General features: G+C 34.6%; 3 protein-coding genes across 10 annotated transcripts in view; 2 read left to right on the top strand and 1 right to left on the bottom strand.

Annotated features, from left to right (window-relative positions):
• TP53INP (Tumor protein p53 inducible nuclear protein) overlaps positions 1-10,781 on the bottom strand; it is a 20,298-nt gene extending 9,517 nt beyond the window's left edge. Inside the window, exons 1-3 of one of the 5 annotated variants that reach the window (XM_081976230.1) lie at positions 10,639-10,781; positions 8,078-8,181; positions 766-861 (exon numbers count right to left, since the gene is read on the bottom strand). In XM_081976230.1, the coding sequence (XP_081832356.1) occupies positions 766-858 (93 nt within the window). In that variant the 5' untranslated portion in view covers positions 859-861; positions 8,078-8,181; positions 10,639-10,781. Of the gene's footprint in view, positions 1-765; positions 862-4,210; positions 4,362-8,077; positions 8,192-10,634 lie in introns of those variants that run through there. The other 4 variants (XM_081976229.1, XM_081976233.1, XM_081976231.1 and 1 more) reach the window with 4 other exon arrangements.
• Adck5 (aarF domain containing kinase 5) lies at positions 6,790-21,156 on the top strand. 4 transcript variants are annotated; one of them, XM_081976222.1, is made up of 10 exons: positions 6,790-6,930; positions 17,249-17,486; positions 18,317-18,551; positions 18,615-18,740; positions 18,790-19,080; positions 19,679-19,844; positions 19,908-20,075; positions 20,396-20,573; positions 20,627-20,800; positions 20,962-21,156. In XM_081976222.1, exons 2-10 carry the CDS (start codon positions 17,266-17,268, stop codon positions 21,071-21,073), a joined length of 1,671 nt encoding a protein of 556 aa, XP_081832348.1. In that variant the 5' UTR covers positions 6,790-6,930; positions 17,249-17,265; the 3' UTR covers positions 21,074-21,156. The 4 variants fall into 4 exon arrangements, with proteins under 4 accessions (XP_081832348.1, XP_081832347.1, XP_081832350.1 ...); XM_081976221.1 differs by lacking the exon at positions 6,790-6,930 and adding an exon at positions 10,286-10,438; XM_081976224.1 differs by lacking the exon at positions 6,790-6,930 and adding an exon at positions 10,760-10,898.
• On the top strand, positions 12,623-16,281 carry LOC145726733 (uncharacterized). The gene is made up of 2 exons (XM_081975956.1): positions 12,623-13,720; positions 13,882-16,281. The coding sequence occupies exons 1-2, from the start codon at positions 12,623-12,625 to the stop codon at positions 16,279-16,281; spliced, it is 3,498 nt and encodes a 1,165-aa protein (XP_081832082.1).

Here is a 21,156-nt window from a genome sequence, read left to right as displayed (position 1 = left end):
GTTGTAAATAAAATAGTATACAAACCTCGGTAGGAAGTTTCATTCCTGTCTCGAGATCCTAGCTAAACCTCGACGCTTCGCGTCTCGGCTATCTAACTAATCTCTCGACAGTAATGAAACTCTTCCCACCTCGGTGTGTAATATACTATTTTTGAATAAGTCAGTTTTGAAATATATAGAATAGCAACCTACAAGATTACCCGTCATTGGAAACTTGGAAGCAGTAATTGTTGTTACAGGGAGGGTAAAATAGAAAATAACTTATAATGTTGAAATTCAAGACATTTACAGAGATTATTCCAAAACCACTAAACCTTTGCATTATTTACACATTTACATTTAGATTAGACATTAAAACAAAACGTCAAATACAAAACATATCTGGTTTATACATGGTATGATATAACAGAAATAACTTGAACAAATATTTATCCAGATCTTAAAAGGAGAGCCATTTTGTCTTTTTCCTTTTTCATAACAACATACGTATAAATAATAAATACTGTACGTGTATGTCAAATCCCTAAATAAAAAATGTAACTTCTGTACTCATGTGGCACCTAGACGTGCAATTTTAATTACCTCAAAAAGAAAACGAAAGAAAATACAGGGTAAAGTAAACTTTTCATAATTTGATAAAGGTACTGAGGCACCTTGTTCTCCCTGAAATTGTTACCGTTTCCAACATCTCAAATCGTTTTGAAAGGTCTCACCCTGTATAACTTTCTCAAGTTAAATGTGCCACCCGGTATAAAATAAACGTACCCCGCTGCTACTGTTGTTCGTTTCGACGACCCCTCCAGCGTTGCCAGCAGTCGTTGTGCCACCCAGGATAAAACTAGCCAAGTGTTGAAGCATTTTCTGAAAAAATTATCAAATGTCAATGATTTGATATAAATTTTATTAAGATGGGTTAGGTATAGTAGGGACTGAGGGCGACAGAAAAATGCTCTACCGCGACACTTGTATAGTTTCTGAGATATCAATGCTTGCATTGAATTTGTCACCCCGTATCGAACACCCTACAAACGATTGTCTTTGTCAAAAAAAAGATCTAGTGTAGTTTAGTGCATATACTGCATTCGGAAATCGTGTTACTGCTAATAATTCAAGGATGTAACAGCTGACGCGGTGTGAAAATCCAATTAGGTAAACGCTTTTGTAAGAAAGTATGAAAAGTTGTTTATTAATCTTGACACAGATACGGAACAAAGCAGTTATCTAGTTTTATATTGGTCATAAAATCATGCAGTGGTATTTGCAATACTGCAGTATAAACGAAGCTACAAAAAGGAAATTCCATTTAAGAGAAATCTTTTAGATTATCTAAATAATTTTTAAATTATTTTTTGTTCCAAAACTAGCAAGTTAAAATGTTACTAAAAAAACAAAGAATTATTACAACTTTAGGAAACCAAAGCAAATTGTTTGTTATCTTTTTTAACTGTTTGAGAACTCCAAAAGCAAACAAACATTATAAAATAACGAGTTTTCATGTTTATTACTATGTAGTTATCAATATCGATAAATGACAATGTCATTTACATTTCTTGGCCAAATGACTGGACAATTTTTTATTTTAGTTTATTCAACCCGAGACGTTGTTTTGATCCGCAGCTAATATTATATTTTATTGTAATATACAACCGGCAACACACAAGATACGAACATCATGTTTTTTCAGCCTGCAAAAAGCGTATATTTTTAGTACGGGGACCTACGTCACTGGAATTTAATCGAGTCTCTCAAATTTGGACTTGGTCAAGTTCACATTAATTATTAATTTTTGACACACATACCCAACATATGAACGGTTCGTACGGCCAAATATTTCGTAATTACTGTCTGTAACTGTATTAACAAACAACTACATTTGTGGCCAAAAATTCTGGCTAGTCACTGGACTAGAGTTTTTTGTATTTTTGAACTATAGCTAAAATACAATGTAAAAATATTTAAAAAAATCAAGGTTAAGATAATTTGACCACAATTGAGTGCCATGCATTATTAAATATAGAACATTTATAAATGTGGATACAACAAGTTACCCTATTAGGTAGTGAGCTATTAATGTCTAATTATAAAGCGAATCGAAGGTGCATACTATAATGACAAAGTTCAAGGACGAAAATAATTAACGACGTTGACTGGTATATTTAAATCATGGATTGTATTAACTCATTTAATTTCAATGTGTTCCTTATTTTGTGTTGAAATGAATAATGCAGACGTAAACGCTTTTTTATGCTTTCGAATGTAAATTATTAATAAAAATAAGGGATATTTGATTAATCTCCGGTTAGAAGACATAAAAGAGTACTCAAATAAGTTATTTTACCCAGTAGAGGGCAATGGGTGTATGCTTGTTTCATTCAATGATTTTGTCCCACTGCTTCCACACAGATGATGTGACTGTTTTTGTCTTATTTGTCAGGGTACTACCAGCGTAGCGTAACCAACCATACGTAGATACGGATTCCACATTTTACATATTCCGATGCAGAATTTTGAAAATATAGAACAATACTGTTTAAGTGCAGGGTGAGTTAGTACAATATAGAATAAAATGTATTACCTATAAGTAATTTTGACCAACTCCTACCTATTAAAAACAAGGAAAACAAAGACTCAAAGTCATTGCCACTGTTATTTTTTTGACACCACTTTTCTACCTGACTGTACCAAATTTTCTAGTGCTTTTACAGGTTGTTGGATAGGAAATTTAATGAGGATTTCAAAAAATGTGCTTAAGGGCCAATTACTCCGACATATTTAAAGGAACCCTAGACTAGGTTATAATTTGACTATAACATTTTGCACAAGATCTATCACAGTCAAATCACAACTTAGTCTAGGTAAACTTTAGGGTGCCCTTAACTACGTCGGTGCAATCCGCCAGAAAACAATTTTTCGATTGATTGTAATCAACAGGCGATTTTGTCCTGACTGTCCTTTCAAACTGTGTTTCTGCCAATTCAAACTTTGACACTTACAGTCAGGAAGAAAAGCGTAAAAAACTCTCATTTTTTCACTCCAAGTGGGCTTGACAAGCAAGTTTGTCGCTGACTGTAAAACGGTGCTCAAAATTTGCAAAAATCAGGGTTTAGAAAAGTTTTCCTGCAATATTCGATACAAAACGTATTTCTGAGATATATGACAGTTACTTTGACAGTGGTCACGTGACTGTCCAGGTAAATTATCCTCCAAAAACCACGAGATAACTGTCACTAATGTCAAAATGTCCGTTCCCTCAATATTGGCTAAGTTGAGTTAAGTAAAGTAAGTTTAGTTTAGATGTGTTAATTTGCACCTAATCTGTCACATTCATAAACATGCATTCAGCAATTATTTCCTATTTCTGGCATTTAAAAGTAAGGTAGTTACCTTAACTGGTATGTTAATTAGTGTTTACTTTGATGGTCCTGTCAGTCAGTGAAAAGCTGAGACAAAAGTTGGACAACATTTTCGAAAATATAAAAGAAAATGCAGCAAAAGCTGACGAAAGTTTATTATCTAAAAAGTTAAGAGCATCATAGGATAGGGAATAAGTAGTTTTTATGGCATGGAAGAATAAAAATGCCATTCCTAATATTAAAAATGGCTTCAGGGCGTTATGATGACGCCCTCCTATAATGCCCTCAGGTTGTTATGAACACCATACCCTACACCGTTTCCAAGGTATTATTTATTCATAATGTATAGGTGAAACATAAAACATATTATTTGTTATAATTTAAACATGAGGTACTAAAGAAAAAAGTGACAGAAAGCTGAAAAAGCTACTTTTTCATAATGAGGTTATAAGATTTGAACTCATTTGGTACAAGCTTTGTCAGAAAAGTTTTACTTCATTTATATTATTATTGATAAACCAAAATCTCTAAATCGATCAGGTTTATACTTTCACCAACATACGCCTCTTGCAAAAATTTTTGGAACTGCTCATGAGGTAAAACGAAAAAAATTACCCTTTATATTGCACCATAGCACCATATTATTGCATCTAGGTACCTATCTATTAATCAAACATTCAAAATTTTAATATTTAGAATCCGTATCAATTTAACTTTTCCCGAAATATGTATAGAAGCATTTTCAGTGCTCAAATTTTTTAATAATTATAGATTATAGTGAATTCACGCAAAATGTAAAATATTAAAAAAAAAAAATAAAAATTTCCTAAATTTTAAACTCCTGTAAAAAAACTTACCAGTCTTAGGAATATTAACAAAAATACAAAATGAAACAACTACTATACATACAGCTCCTCACTCAGCTGATCACACGAACCGTAATGTTTTGGTGATTTAAAATTTTATGTTACGCTGATATTATACAGAGAGACAAGTGTATTGTGGGTAGGCGACGTTGCCACTGCTATTAATTATCAACACCCCAAACAATACAACAATATTCTATAATCGTCACGTAAAGTTTAAAAAACGTTCTGTTCTTTAGTATTTTTTATTGTGCAACCTGACTAACTGAATTATGTTCACACTGTTTCTTTCGGAGTCACTCTGGTTTGTTACACGTGGCAACGTAGCATATTGGTGATTCAGCTGATGAGGGGAAAGGATAAAGCTAATCAGCTGTTGTGCTAAGCACCCAGCTGGCTGCAGTGTGATGCAGTGTTGACAATCTTCTCGTTTAACGGTAGATCAACTAAGACTAAAGAAAAGTTAACATTCTGTTCACTATCTGAAATAACAGTTTATTTTCAAATCTACAGAAAACACTTTCAGAGATAGCAACAAACATTTTTTTTTTAATGGTAAAACTTTTTTATAGATTTTTTGATTGGCAACACTGTATGTCGACTAGTTTAAGCATCATATGCGCATTGGAGTGTCCTTTGTTTGCCAACAAAGTTAAACATTCATCGTCATCGACCCGGATTGGAGGAGCAAAAGCATACAAGCTTTGGGCTATTTTTTAAAGGCGATACGAGCGCGTAAAACTCGCTCAAACAAAGAACTGATTATGCTGTTAATTCAATTTAGATAACGCTTAGAATTTAGACTAATGAATCGTCATATACATAAATGTATAGATAAATGAAAAATTGTGTGATGTTTATATGAGAGAAAGTTCATATCGTGTAAATTTTTTGTTTTTGTTAGTCCTCGTAAAAAAGCGATTTTTAAAAACTACAAAATAATATACCAAAGGTTTTAATTTAAATTATTGTTTTACCATTCTTCAATATTTTGTTGACCAATAGCGTATAGAAAAAAATTTCAGTTTGAACCGTTAACATGTTGTTTAAAAGCAGGATAACCCATTCTTATACTGCATTTTGCTACTAAATCAATCAACTACGACACAAAAAGAGCTTTGTCAATAAAGGTCTCAGTTAAATTACAAGTAAGAACTATTAAGCAAAGAATAATTAGTAGAGAATAAGCAACTAAGCAAACCAACGGTGATTCTAACCTAATGTTGTCCTATGTTTCCTATAAAACAGCTGATGATAACAGTTTGTTAAAGTCCCCAATTCTGGTATTTCTATAGATATACAGACATCTCTGTTGCCAAAGGGGTTTTGACTCTTTTGTACCGTAAAATTATCATAAAATAAACAATTAGTGCTAAAAACACGTCAAATTATCATAAAAATTGTTCTACCACCTAAAATTTACTTTGCTTTTTATTTATTATTTTATGTTAATACATATACCTATGTATGGATAAGCTTGGATTTTTGATCAGAATTCAAATATCCAACAATATACAGCGTGGGTCTCGTTAGAAAAAATGCAAGTTAGTTTAAGATCTTTCAAAATGGTTAGTTTTTCGTTTTTTTTTAAAGATAATATACGCCAATGGAATTTACGTAAAAATCAGAAGAACCCGTTTTCAGTTTTTTGTTAACTTGTATACTGGGTGCAATACGTTGTTGTAACAAAACCAAAAACTCTAGAGACTAGATTTGAAGTTATCCAAAGTCCCCCAAAATGTTTAAATAGTCATGTTGACTATAGGTAAACTTGAATGGAGTTGTAAAGTTATAACAAATTTAACAGTTGGTCACATGACCACTTTATCAGACAATCTTCGCATTACTTGAATTGACAAAAAAATTACGTCTGATCGGAACCACGGACTTATTTGATATTTTTTCTAAGCAGTCGAGATGTAACCTTATACGAGTGTGGAATTTGTCTTTAAAAACCAAATAATTTTTCTAGTGGAAACACGCGCGCCAAATCTTTTGGCACTTTTTTGAGCAAAACAATTTAAATTGTGTGAATGCTCGCAAACTGGTTATTTTAAGATTCAAACCGTATGATTTTGACGCAATGAAAATGAATATTTATTTTTAAAATTCCTTTTATTACACAGTAACCACTGTATGGGTAATTATTCACTTTCAATTTTTAACTCAAAATATTTAGTGAAATAGAGATACGTTAGCAGGAAAAGCCTTAGATCCTTTTTCTTACCTCTAACTTAAAATTTTCAGGATCATACCTCTTGCAATAATACAAGATAAAAAATACAACATTTATCAAAAATGCCCTTTTTTGGTTTTATCATCTGTATCAACGAAACGATTACAATGATTGAAACAATTAAAGTCCGTTTAGCCAGGACTAGTGGCAGTGACGTAGTCATTGCCGTTCCTTTTCTATTACACGTAAACTGAGCGAGATGGAAATTTGACGTATGTCATTTACGACCGTAATTTGACAATGTGCCATATGACTAACATATTTAAAAACAAACCGGTGACAAACTGTCTAATGACTTAATTTGTAATTTTGCAAACACATACAAATACAATGATTTTTATTTTGTGTCAGTTTGCAAGCAGAATTATGTTTTCAAGGTGAAAATTTGTCGTTCTAAGTTTTGATTGAATAGTACCAAAATGGCGGCGGTTATCCAGTAATCCACGCAGACCATCTCAGAAAAACTGATTTTCAGGTAAATTTTTCTGCAATTATCCAAAAAATTCTCCATAACTTGCTTATTTGAAACATTCTGTATACACACACTATACATTATAACCAAAGAAAGCTAATGAGTGGGCTATCACGTGGCGTTGAGCGGGCAGGTGTAAGTTGCACCGTTTGGCCACTAGAGGTTGACAAATTTGACTCTAGTTTTTCTAGAATATCTTAAGAACGCCGCATGTTAGAGATCTGAAATTTTTACTACAAACGCACCTCGTTGGATGTCGGGTTAAACAAAGCTTTTTAAATTAGCGAAAAGAAAAACGCTTAAGCCGGCAATGGTTAATATGACGTCACAGTTAATGTCGTCACTGCCCCTTCTCCTGGAACAGAGAGTACGTAAAATGATATATCAAAGTAATACTGACCAATTTATAAATTATGATGTAATTTTCACTGATGTCCATGGTAAATCTCAAAAATCTCTAATATGTTTGTCTATTATTATGAATTCAACGTAAGAAAACTTGTATTATAATTATATTATTAACCCAAAAACTGAGTAATTACACTGACTGGATGATGATTTGAATAGACTTTCTCTTCGTCGATCAATTTAATTGTGCGTACCTACTTTGTTTACGGATATGCACTGCTAGTATACCACAATAAGTTAGATTAGTTTGACGAGATAAGTACAAAAAAATACAACAATAATTGATGGTAAACGATTACATATTTGAACAGGCTTGAGTTCTCCTTGAGTCTCCTGGTTTCTGTAATAACTTATGTCTTGGCCTTAACATTTCTAAGCTTACGTAGTCCGTGTATGTTATTGTTTTTTTACAAAAAAAAAAATGAGTTGTCTTTACCCAAGAGACCATCACTACCATCAGATGAATTAAGACCTTACTAAGCGTAGCTCAAATTTCCATTTGTTCCAAATTTTATTGATGAGAAAATATTTTTAAACTGGATGATCATAAACTGGAATTTTTGTTGATTTCATTAGGTAATAGAACAAAAACGAGTACCAAGATATTTGCACTGAATCTGCTGTGTATACATACATATGTATGTATGTATACACCATAAGTAACTATCTTAATAAATTCCTATTTCTATTTGGTATATTAAACAAATTAAAAGACTCGAAACATGTTGTGTGTTCTACTCACCTTATTTCCTGCTTAACCTCTTTAGGATTGATTACTTATTCTGTTCTTGAAATGTGTTTGGTTTTGTAGTGGTTACTTCTTCGGATTTCTTTTGGTATTTAATTCTGAAATTGTAATACCATTTTTACATTACTGAAATCGAATAAAGAAAATTAATTTTTAACTAAATACATTTGTTTGGTTTAATTAAAGTAATAACAAATGTGAGTTGTAGCACAAAACACACAAGGTTAAGAAATGGGGGTTCCATGTTAAAAGAGTGAAACGCAAAAACTACTTCAGTGTCATCTGGTGTTGAACGGGCAAACTATTTTTGACGTAAATTATTTTATGGTTAGGCTTTTCGCACCATAACCCACCTAATTTCATATTTTTATAAATAATTTTTAAGCTTTGTATAGTTTAGTTAAAGTTGACTGTATGATGATATTTTGGCTGTAACATGTTCTTTTTGAAATTCACAGTCAAAACACTAACGATTCACTGCTAGAGCATGCAGGATGGAATCTTTCATCAGTTTTATCATCTCAATAGACATAGTCGCACCACAGGATAAATTCTGAAAGGTTTATCCTTAAAATAGACCTGGTTAGAACATAATGGGCCTGTCCCACAATTTTTTTTTATTTCATAACTACAAAGACGGATTGAAAATATTATACCCGTATTTTTTTGTTTTAAAAAATATTAAGTCTAAATAGAAAAAAAATGATGATAAAAACTACATTAATCTCATATTTAAAACGCCCACCGCCAGTGACGTACTACACTATCAACCAATCAGCGACAAGAAGTGAAACAGTTGGCGTGCAACAGCCAATAAAATCGACCAGAATTACGTACGTCATATGCGCGCCAGAACAGATCTTTTAAATTTAATGGACAAATTCAAACTAATGTAGGAACATTTACGACCATAATTTTTTCTTCAAGAATATGAAAAATTAGTTTTTTGATTCTATTCTTTCGATTCCAGTCATTAAAACAAAAATTTATGATATGTGGGATAGGCCCATTCAACAAGTTTGAACTGAAAAAATGGTCTATTGAAAGCCAGTTGCATCTTTCAAAGAACTCACCATACTTGCTCCTTATTTGGTTAAAAATTTTAAAAACCATCCTAAGTCCAGCTTCTTCTTTCTTGCGTTAATTTTACGCCCTGGCTACACGGACTAGTTGCAGAATACAGTGGAAAGACAAAGATTTTCGTTTGTTTTGAATATTTGAAGAACAAAACACAACCCGATACAACACAAAACCTTCAAAGCCAATGTCAATTGCCAAAATTATTGACATTTTTGGCAACTGAAAATTGCGACGTTGCTAGCCAATGAGTAAATCTGACAACGCCGAGTTTGAGCGGCCATCAAGTGTTTTATGCTATAAAACCATCCAACGAAGTTTTACCCCCTGGGGTAAAGTAAATTAACATTCTATAGTAGGTGTACAGGGATGATTGTTTATATTTTACCGAGTATTTTACTCAATAGTTAACGCCGTTAATCGTTGATCTGACAGCAGAGTTTAATATAATGTCAAAATTGACATACCCAATTGCTTGTTAAATTTTTGACGAATATGTTTTGCTTATTTTAAATGAAACACCCTGTATGTTATTTTCTCAATCAGAAGATTGTCTCAAACTGTATTTTTATGTTCACGTGACTGATTTTGCCAGATCTAAGGCGCTTTCTTTCAAACGCGTTATGATTCAAAAGTCACATGACACTATGATTATAAAATAACTGACGTCACGCAGCTTTCATCAGCTGTCTTAGTTTAATTTACCATATTTTCAAAGTCTTTAAAGTCACGTGACTGTTTTGACAGTTGTCAACTGTTTACAGGTTTTCAAGTTCAAAATTGCATAACAACATCTTTTACAAAACTGTCTAAATGACGTTCAGCTTTGGACGCGTCGGGAATATAGACGAAAAAAAAAATTAAAATAAAAAAAATTGAGTACCTTTTTAAATATTGTTATTAAAAACCCTAAGTCGTAGAAAAATACGAAGTATTAAATCATTTTGTGCTATTCATTAATACCTACATACAACTGAAAAAACATTGAACTCCTTTCTGCTCCCATTAACGTAAGTCCTGCTATTATTCCTAATCCAAACAAAGAAACTTTACAACTCCGGGGAAAATAACCCAGTGATTTTCGTAAATAGATAAAGATAAGAGAAACGCGCAAGTCGCCCTAAACAGCGGTCATTTCACTCTAGCAACTGTCAAACGGCATCAGTGCTCGCTACTCTAATCAAAACATCGGCTGTTGTTACATCATCGATCGCCAAGCGAATTTGTGTGTTTGTATGTATGTAAACCAGTGAGGAACAAAGAAATATTGTTTTAAAGGTGAATATTACAGTGACGTACGTTGATTTGTAAATTAACTCTTAAGCAAAGCTAAAGTTTAACAATCACTATAACAAACCTCAGACATTGTAAAATGAAATTGGCTTGAATCAGCTGATAATGTGCGTCTTTATGTTTTCAAGTTAAATTCCTAGAGATGGCGACAGTTTACATTGATTTGAAAAAACAAAATTACTTACATTGGTTTCCTTAGTTATTTGGTCAAAGGGGGTAGTTGGTAGTATGTGCTGAGGGATCGACAGACACTAAAAGGCGACACAAACAGACAAGTACAGTAGCATTCAGGCCAGTCGCTAAATACGACTGACTGGACTGGACTGACGTCGACGTCGAAACGCTTGGTTTGGGACAAAATTGTTTTATTTGGTAAACAGTTCGAGCAGACGCCGCTGTAGGGCGGAGGGCGCAACCTGCTTTGCTGTTCAACCAGTGTTGCCAGGTCTGGGAAAAATTCTTCACCTCTGGGGAATTTGAACCACATCCAAATTTGGATATTTGGAGAAAACTTTTTATTAACTTACCCTTTAACAGAAAATGCAACGCACAGAACAAAACACATTATGATGAGAAAATGCTTACAAAATCTGTTTATTGAAACTGTAAAATAGAGAGTAAGTTAATAGAATCTTTTTTCAGATTTTTGAACCAGCTACTTATATCCTGAAATCCTAGTTGGATAAAGAAATTGGACAGATGTGACGTGTATCTGTTTATTTGAATTTGTCATAAACTTGGTAACTGTCAAATATACCACTCCATGAAGCTATCAAACTACTAAACTTGTTTAAAAGCAATACTATCAGTGTAAATCATAATATTAGGCATTTTTTAGTGTCATGAGTTGTTTTTTGACAGTTGTAATTTGTAACTATCTATTGTGGATATGTTGCGATCTGTCACATTGGTGGTAACTGTCAAATATTACTTCATAAAGCTATCAAACTATAAAATACTGCTTAAAGCCGGTACAAATCATACTTAATGCTTGTTTATACAAATGTATGTTTGGGATCGAATTTAATCAGTTACAAAAATGTCAACCAGCAAAATCAAATCCATAAAGCTATTAAACTAAACTAAAACTACGTTGTATGTAGTTTATATCTTCAAAAGTTAAATTTAAATAGGATTTAAATCTGTCACAAAATGCTGGTAACTATCAAATACCACTTCATAAAGTTATAAAACTACAGAATTTGCTTAAAAGCAATATTATATAATATTAATACAGTGTTGTTAAATCAAAAGCAATACTAGTTCAAAATCATTTTAACTGAATTTTATAGGTTTATGAGTTGAATTTTACCGGTTTGTGACTTATTCTAAAAATCCAGATCAGCAAATCCATGTTGAATAGACGTAATAATAGCATTTTAAGTAACCACTTAAAGGATTTGCGAAGTATAAGAAAGTAGAATTAAAGCAAAATTTAAAGAAAAACCTAAAAAAATGAAAGCAATTTTTTAAAATGTCTTTTGGGAAATTTATATTATTTTTAAAGATTGGCAAGACTGTGCTTATTAAGCTTCTGAGAAAACAGCACTAATAACCATAATTTTTAATGAATCCTATTTTTCATCATTATTAAATTATAGGTATATAAAAGTTGAATTATTATACAAAGTGCAAAATCGATCAGAAAACTCGGAAAGGTTTACTATACTTAACCAAATCCATGGCAGAAAAATACAAGTGTCAGAAATGTTGGGTATAAGAGACGGTTGAATGGGGCGGAAAAGAAGAGAAGTAGAAGACAACCTAAAAAAAAAGTGTGGTTAAGCAAGGTTGTTATTGTATGGATGTAGAAGGGAAAAAGATAGCGGGAAACTTTATTAGATTTTGCTAGTTTTGTCAGGAAATTAAAGTGTTTTGTACAGACCTTCCGTATTTTATTTAACGAACCGGTCGACGGCCCTTGAAACGGGTAGTTTCTTTGGTGCACGACACAACATTTGGCGACCGTGACAGGACTTATTGTGGAAAATAGTGGAACTCTTTTTCGGTCTGTAAATAAGCTGGAAAACCCCCGTGTTACTCTGGAAAGTGCGTGGAAAATCCGTACCATTGCAGTCGAGTTTTGTAAACTTTTACCGGGTTTCGAACTTTGTCGTTTTAACCTCGAAACTTTGAGTGATTTTGAATCGGGTTTGCAAATCGTTTATTATGGCTACGGGACTTGAAATTACAAAGAAAAGCCGTACCGTGTACCGGAGTGCGTTTACACGAGCCGCGAATGAACTAGAAGTGGGGTTACAGTCGGAAAATCCTGACAAAGACTTAATACAAGCTTCCCTCGAAATGTTACAGTCAAAATTCGAGTGTCTGAGCAAAATTGACTGTGAACTATATGATCTTTTGTTGGAAACGTCGACAGCCGCTGAACTGGAAGCTGATATAGAAAGCTGTGATGTTTATGCCAAGAAATTTACTATACTGAGGCTGAAATGTAACAAGGTTATTGAATCTAGTACCCTAACTGGAAGTAGTGATAACAGGGGGGCTGATGGAAGAAGCACTGTGAGTATTGAAGATAACCACACAGGTATGCGTAAATTTAGACTTCCTCGTATTGAGTTCAAACACTATGACGGTAGCATCAAAGACTGGTTGGCTTTTTGGGCTCAATTTAAAAAGGTTCACCAAGACGAGAGTATCGATAACCATGATAAAATTGAATATTTAATCCAGGCAACTTTAGCTGGAAGTCGAGCACGACAACTTGTTGAGAGCTATCCGGCCATGAGTGAGAACTATTATAAAATTATAGAAAGCATGCAAAGTAGATTTGGCAGGGAGGATCTCCAAATAGAGGTATATGTTAGGGAGTTATTAAAGTTGATTTTAACCAACACAACCTCTAAACAAAAGATGGAGATAAGCAGTCTATATGACCAAATTGAAACTCAGTTGCGAGCTTTAGAGACACTTGGGATAACAACTGATAAATGTTCCGCCATGTTGTATCCATTGATAGAGTCTTGTTTACCCCAGGATTTACTTAGGGTTTGGCAACGTTCAGCTATTTTTAATAGCCCTGCTAGTGGTGACGACCCAACCGACTTTTCGTTGGAAATTCGGCTAAAGCGACTTATGCTTTTCCTTAAGCAAGAAGTGGAAAATGAGCAGCGCATTAGTCTAGCAGCTGAAGGCTTTGGTTTAGGAAGTGGTATGAGGTCGTCTGGAGGAGACAATGCCGGTCAAAGACGGGGAAAAGACAGACTTCATAACGAACCAACTGCTTTGGGTCTTGTAAATGCAGAGGTTGGTCGCATTAATCGCTGTTTGTTTTGTTCAGGTACTCACTTGTCCGAAGCCTGTTTTAAAGCCCAAAAAATGAGTCTAGAACAACGGAAAGAAGTGGCCGCTAAGTATAAAGCCTGTTTTCGTTGTTTGAAAATTGGTCACCAGTCGAGACAATGTAGGGGCAGAATGAGATGTTTGTTATGTGGTCGTTCACACGTTTCTTTAATGTGCTCGCCACTACTAAACAGGATGGTGGAAATGACAAGCAGTGCGAACCAACTACGACGGAGGAACCAAGTGGTAGTCATTTTCGTGAACATACGCTAGCTAATCACACGTCTACTCAAGTATTTTTGCAAACGCTGCGTGTGACAATAAAAGGAGATAGAGGGTCAAAAGTAGTTAGGGCTCTGGTGGATACTGGCTCACAACGGTCGTATATACTGAAAGATACTGCCACACAGCTTTACTGTCAACCCAAAAGAGTGGAAAAGGTTGTACATTGCCTTTTTGGGGGATCAGAGATGTGGGTGACGCATGAGTGTTTTGATATTACTGTTTGTAGAGGTCTATTTTCCCATACTTTTGAAGCCCTGGATCAACTTACTATTTGTGGAACTGTACCACCGGTGTTTTACGGACCTTGGACCAATGAGTTAGACATTTTGGGCGTCCAAGTATCAGATAGTGGGCAGTCTGGTCCCATAGAATTGTTGTTAGGGGCTGATGTTATAGGCATGTTGTACACCGGACGACGAGAACAGTTACCCTGTGGATTGATCGCCATGGAGACTCAACTAGGCTGGACACTTATGGGAAAAGTTTCGAGCAAAAATGGCGCTCGTTCAACTACCGTCATGACGACGTTAAATTTGTTCGTGCAAAACGCGTCCCTTACTCAACTGTGGGAACTGGAAGCTCTTGGGATTAAGGAACCCTCGGATAAACGCAGCAAAGAAGAAGCTGCCATTGCTGCCAGGGAACTTTTTAATCAGACAATCCACATCGATTCAGAAGGGCGATATGAAGTCAGGTTACCATGGATAGAAGACCATGCTCCACTTTCCAGCAATTATAGCTTAACACAGAAGAGATTAGAGTCTGTTGTTCGAAGGTTGAAATCCACCGGTTTATGTGATCAATACGAACAGATTTTTGCCGAGTGGGAAGCAGAAGGAATTATCGAGAAAGTTAGTCCAGACAAAGTTAATCATCTTCTGGGACATTACCTGCCCCACAGGCCCGTCATCAAAGAGAGCAGTCTAACTACAAAAATAAGGCCGGTTTTTGACGCTTCGGCCCATGAGAAAGAGAAACCTGCTCTAAACCACTGCCTTGAAAAAGGACCCAATCTGATAGAACAAATCCCTTCCATGTTATTGAGATTCAGAGAAAAAAGGATTGGGGTAGTGGCGGACATTCGTAAGGCTTTCCTGCAAATAAGTGTACATACTGCAGATCGCGACTTCTTAAAATTTTTATGGCTAGACTCTCAAGGACGCGAAGTCGTATACAACCACCGAAGAGTAGTTTTTGGTTTGAATAGCAGTCCTTTCCTTCTTGGGGCCACTTTGGATCATCACCTGTCCCAATGTTTAAATTTATGCTGTTCCACTAAGTCGAGTAGTAATCTGCTGTATACCCGTGAGACGGTGGAAAAATTGAAACGAAGTTTTTATGTGGATAATTGTATGGTTAGCTTATCCACAGAAGCAGGAGTTGAAAAGTTCATCAGAGAATCAACAATCGTCATGAAACAAGGACTGTTTGATCTAAGAGGGTGGGAGCGCACTGGAGGAATGGATTTTGGTGATTTTGAAGAAACCTGCGCAGTGCTCGGACTGAATTGGCACCCCAAAGGAGATTATCTTACTTTGAATTATAGTTTCATGAAAGACGTTACTTTGGAGATGAACGCCCTTACTAAACGACAGATACTTGCTTTGACACAGAAAGTTTTTGACCCAATTGGTTTTGTCAGTCCCACTACGCTCATACCGAAGCTGATGCTTCAACAATTATGGAAGGACGACCTGACCTGGGATCAACCAGTGACTGAAGACTTAGCTCACAAGTTTATGAGTTGGATTAATGAGTTGCATTACCTGCAACAGATTAAAATACCTCGTTGGGTAATGGCTGGTACCAACGAAGCGGAGGAATTGAGTTTGCACACGTTTTGTGACGCCAGCCAATCAGCATATGCTTGTGTCGTCTTTCTACGAGCTGTCCGAGGCGGTAAAGTGTCGGTATTTCTGTTGGGTGCAAAAGCAAGGATATCACCTCTGTGTAAAGCAGCTACAAAAATGACCATACCTCGACTGGAACTGTTGGCGGCCACCATAGGCGCTCGTCTTTACTCATCCTTGGTGGTAAATTTTGAACAAGAAGTTCCATGTTTTTTTTGGAGCGACTCTTCCACTGTGGTACATTGGATTCAACGAAAGGAAGAATGGGGAGTGTTTGTGTGGAACCGCGTAAACGAGATAAGAAAGCTGACATCGGCAGACGACTGGCGACATTTACCTGGAGTGTGTAATCCAGCTGACTTACCATCCCGCGGGTGCTCTCCGAAGTAGTTACCATCTTTGGTTTGTTTAGCTTTACGAGCTTAATTTTAGTTTTAAGAAACATTTTTTTTGTCAGCAATGTTTCTTAGGTGGGAGAATGTCAGAAATGTTGGGTATAAGAGACGGTTGAATGGGGCGGAAAAGAAGAGAAGTAGAAGACAACCTAAAAAAAAAGTGTGGTTAAGCAAGGTTGTTATTGTATGGATGTAGAAGGGAAAAAGATAGCGGGAAACTTTATTAGATTTTGCTAGTTTTGTCAGGAAATTAAAGTGTTTTGTACAGACCTTCCGTATTTTATTTAACGAACCGGTCGACGGCCCTTGAAACGGGTAGTTTCTTTGGTGCACGACACAACAACAAGTTTCGTTATTAAATCGAGTACATATCTACTTTTTTAAACACTATCTGCTTCATTTATTTTGACTTTATTGGTATCTTTTCTAGAAAGAGACATGAAAAATCGCGTGCGAGAAAAGATCACTTTTCGCACTTGTTAGGAAAAATAACTACTTTCATCACGTTACGCTACGTTTTTTTCGTTTATTGATTTATGCGGTAATTCTAAAATTTAAATGAAAGTAGCGTGTCTGATACAATCAATATAAGCATAAACACACGTGTGTCTGAGCTGTCATTTTTATTCATTATTAAGTTTCAGGGGTCAAAATCCGTTATTACGGGAGTATACATGCATATGTATGGAAGTTTCAAAATTATTCATATGGAATACCATCATAAGAAGAGAGAATTATTGCAAAACAATGAGCGATACAAAGATTAAAAACTTTATAAATGACATGCGTTAGCACAGAATGTTAGTGTGCCAAACCTCTGATCATATAATTTTGAAATTTTTTATTTTGTTCCTGTCGTATGTTTTTTATATGACACATGAGAGCTTTATTGTTAAAGTTGCAATTACCGTAGTTGCACTTATTCTGTTCATTATCTCATAAATATATTTTTTTTATTTCAGCATAAAAGCTCTGCAATATGCTAAGATGGTTAACTTCTTACCGCAAAATACACAGATGGATTGCTCCAACAAAAGCCCATCGAAACGTAGTTTTACATTTCAGTTTCCACCCTAACAAGTATTACAACTATATGATAACGGGGGTTAGCATAGGAATTGCAGCTGTGACTGTAAGTAGCAATGCAAATGAGGACAACAGTATTGTAGTTAGTGCCAGTGGAATTGTTCGATTTATAAGGTAAGTCAATTAAAATCTATCTAAAGACTCTTATTACAACGTTATTTGACAACTTACAATATCACACATAACATAAACAAAAGTCTCTGGTTTTATGTATAACAACAGTGTGGACAGAGTATAATATAATGTTATATCAAGAAACAGGAAAAGACTCGTACATTATAACTGATATTATATCAAATGTAATTCCCAATAATATCGATATCCTTTGAGTCTATTCCCCGTGTATAACAGTGACATGTTTGGGCACAGAATGTCTAAAAAGTCTGGAATATTGTTTAAGTATCTCAAAAATTACTGATTTAACTTTTCTCAAAGTTTGCATATTGTTATAAAAAAATAACAGCGCAGGACGTGATGGTGAAACAAGGTTTTCAAGTATACATCAGGGCCAATCACAAAGTATACCAACTTTCTGATTTCAAACCTAACACACCCTTTGTATATTACTTTGGATTTTAACTTTATTTGAGGGAATGATATAAAAAAATCCAATATGAGTATGTTGAACACCCTGTATATGTATTTATAAAACATTTTGGATATTTTTGGCACATTCTGAAGTCGTTTTGTGTTAGGTGTGGGATCTCAGAGTCAGAGAACTGAATACCGTTCAAAAAATTATACTAAAGTCAGGGTCACAAAATTTGAACGATGATACAAAAAATAAAATAAATCATAGCTACATATACCGTCACCAATTAGTATCGTGAATCACCCTGTATAGAGTCTTTTCATTTACCATATTTTTCGAGAATCTTTTAATAATAATAAATTGTTGTCATATATTAGCCTGTTCCCTTCTCATTTTAGTCTTATATTTTCAGATCAATAAAAATAGGTGTAGCCATATCCCTAGACTACTACTTTTCAATGATAGGATTGACGGAAAGCGCTCCCAATTATGATGTCATGATGAGCACGGTTCACCAAAGATGCGCCAATAGAATTCTGGATGGATGTCTGCAAAATGGCGGTATATACATCAAGTTAGGACAAGGTTTAGTGTCTTTAAGCCACATATTACCTTTAGAGTATATTGAAAGTTTGAAAGTCCTTCAGGTTACTAAAAATACTCGTGACCTATTAATTTTGAGTACCTAATTAGTTTTAATCCTAATTTAGGACAAGTGCTTGAAACGGAACAAAGGGGAGCTGTACCAAGTGTTCTTGGAGGATTTAGGACAAACTCCTGAAGAGTTATTCGAAAAGTTTGATACAAATCCTATTGCAGCCGCCAGTATTGCTCAAGTAGGCATACTTACGTCAAAAATGTTCTCGATAAATTACAATATTTTAGGTTTTTCAAGCCACTACCAAAAATGGACAAAAAGTGGCTGTAAAGGTGCAGTACAACGACCTTCGTAAACGTTTTAAAAGTGACGTCACTACAATAAATTTGTTGTTAACAATTGGAGCCTGGTTGCATCCAAAAGTAGATTTTAGTTGGATTTTGCAAGATTTTGTAGAAGCCTTGCAACAAGAATTGGACTTTACCAAGGAGGCTCGTAATGCGGAAAGGTGTTCTAGGGATTTAGCCCACTTCAAATACGTTCATGTGCCTACAGTTTACTGGGAATACACTAAAACGGTAAACAAATTGACTATTAATAGCAAAATTCTCATCACTATCAAAAAAAGCGTAGTTCAGACTGTGACTTTTGTCACTTTCAAAGTCAAACTCAACATAAACTCGGTTTAAAATGCAACGGTGCAAATGGAGGTTAGACATTTATTTTGTATAGAAAATATACGTTTAGTTAACTCATTCATTGCTTGCCTGAAATATTAACCTTCATACATCATAAAATCGATTCTAACTTACTTTACTTTTGTCAAATATACTACACCTATTTGTCCTCTAATGCGATTTTATGTGTAATGTGTATACAGGGTAATTCAAAGTATATTTGGGGCAATTTAAAGCTGAACCAAATTTGAAACCAACTTTGTCTAGGTAGAAAAAAGTGACATTGAAAAGATACTTTTATATTTGGAATATCTTCAAATAAGGTTAGCAATTAATAAATTAAAACCAAAAGTAAAATTTTCAGTACTCGGAAAATCGAAATTTGTAAAACGGCATTTGCCCCAATTTAAAATTTTTTAGTTACCCAATAGTGAGAGTTAAATTTGAATTATCCTTGTATTTATGTATCTAATGTGTGCTTCAATATTTGTACTTTTAGCGAATTTTAGTAACCGAGTTTGTGGACGGAATAAAAATAAACGACACAAACAAACTCAAAGCAGAAGGCTTTTCTTTAGCAGATATAAACAACAAATTATTTGAGTCGTTCGGACATCAGATATTTCAGACTGGATTCGTGCATGCTGATCCACATCCTGGAAATGGTAACTTTTATTGTAATATGATACTCTTTAATCACAAATCCTGTATAAATTTTTATTCGTCAGTGATGGTGCGAAGAAAAAATGGTAAAACCGAATTAATAATCTTAGATCATGGCCTGTACCAATTAGTGAGTGAACAGGAAAGAGTAGCATTAAGTCACTTTTGGAAAGCCATCGTTTTGAACAATCACCAACAAATGCAGTTTTACTCAAAAGCGTTAGGAGTTCAAGGTAATAAGGTTAATCATGATTATGAATTTGGATACTAACTATAAATTCCTTATTGGATCTGCTTAAAAATAATCCCGTTTAATAATGTTTTAAACCGGTAAAGTTGATACAGGATGAACACCAAAAAAGCCCATATTTGAAAAATCCTCATATTTTATTTATTTCAAGCATTATACGACTGCTACGATCAAGGAAATTTTGATGTTAGAGATAAGCGGAATGACGATTTGGCTCAGAGCTGATATCACTGTTTTTTCCTCAAAAATGGCGCGTTTTTCGCAGAAAATGTCTATTTTTAACTAGCAATAGTTTTCTTACAGATTACACGATGTTTGGAGCAATTTTAACGCAAGCCCCATTAAAAACAATGGGCTTTAAATTGAAACCCAAAATGACCATAGAAGAAAAGGAACATATGCGAAAAGCAACTGCTGAACACTTTGATTTAGTGATTGAGTGTTTGCAGCAAATGCCCAGGACGTTGCTACTGGTTGTAAGGTAATAACGTCACATTTCGAGTTCGTTTGATAACATTATATTTTAAAAAATAGGAATTTAAATACTATTAGAGCAATTTCATACGATCACGGTTGTCCAATTGACCGGTATGCGGTGTTGGCCAGAGTGGCTACAAAAGCAGTTTTTGACAGAGATCAAGCCGGACATAGTTTGAAAAAGAAGATTCTGCGTCAAGCTAAAAAGGGCTGGTTCGAATTTAAATTAATGTAAGTATTGGCAGTCAGATTATTTTTCTCACGAACAGAAAAGGTTTAGTGACGAATAAAAGATGAAAAGCGAGGTTATTATTCCTTTTTTTTGGTAGTGGAATATAAATAATCATTTTCGTAATTTTGAACGTTTAACATGCCGCAATATTTTGTTTTAGGATTGTTAGGTTGACGATATTCTGGGAAAGCCAATTTTGGAGACTGTTGCACATTCTTAAAATAGCTCCGGACGTCAATGCTATTATGGAAAAAACTGCTCGAGCACTATAAAACAAATATCTTAGTGTTCAATTGTTTATATTGAATGGTTAACAAAACGAAATATTTTTGGTAGATAAAAAGTGTGTTCTTTA

This window comes from Ips typographus, linkage group LG3, assembly GCF_016097725.1.
Source record: "Ips typographus isolate SLU linkage group LG3, UJ_Ityp_2.0, whole genome shotgun sequence".
NCBI lineage: Eukaryota > Metazoa > Arthropoda > Insecta > Coleoptera > Curculionidae > Ips > Ips typographus.
Note: the sequence above shows the minus strand (reverse complement) of the source record. Positions and strands in the feature narration are given on the sequence as shown.

Coding starts and splice junctions, on each gene's coding strand:
- LOC145726733 (XM_081975956.1), top strand. CDS start 12,623: ATGGCTACGGGACTTGAAATTACAAAGAAAAGCCGTACCGTGTACCGG. Junction 13,721..13,881: donor TGGGTCTTGTAAATGCAGAG/GTTGGTCGCATT, acceptor GAGACAATGTAG/GGGCAGAATGAGATGTTTGT.
- Adck5 (XM_081976222.1), top strand. CDS start 17,266: ATGCTAAGATGGTTAACTTCTTACCGCAAAATACACAGATGGATTGCT. Junction 18,741..18,789: donor CAGCCGCCAGTATTGCTCAA/GTAGGCATACTT, acceptor ACAATATTTTAG/GTTTTTCAAGCCACTACCAA. Junction 19,081..19,678: donor ACTGGGAATACACTAAAACG/GTAAACAAATTG, acceptor TTGTACTTTTAG/CGAATTTTAGTAACCGAGTT.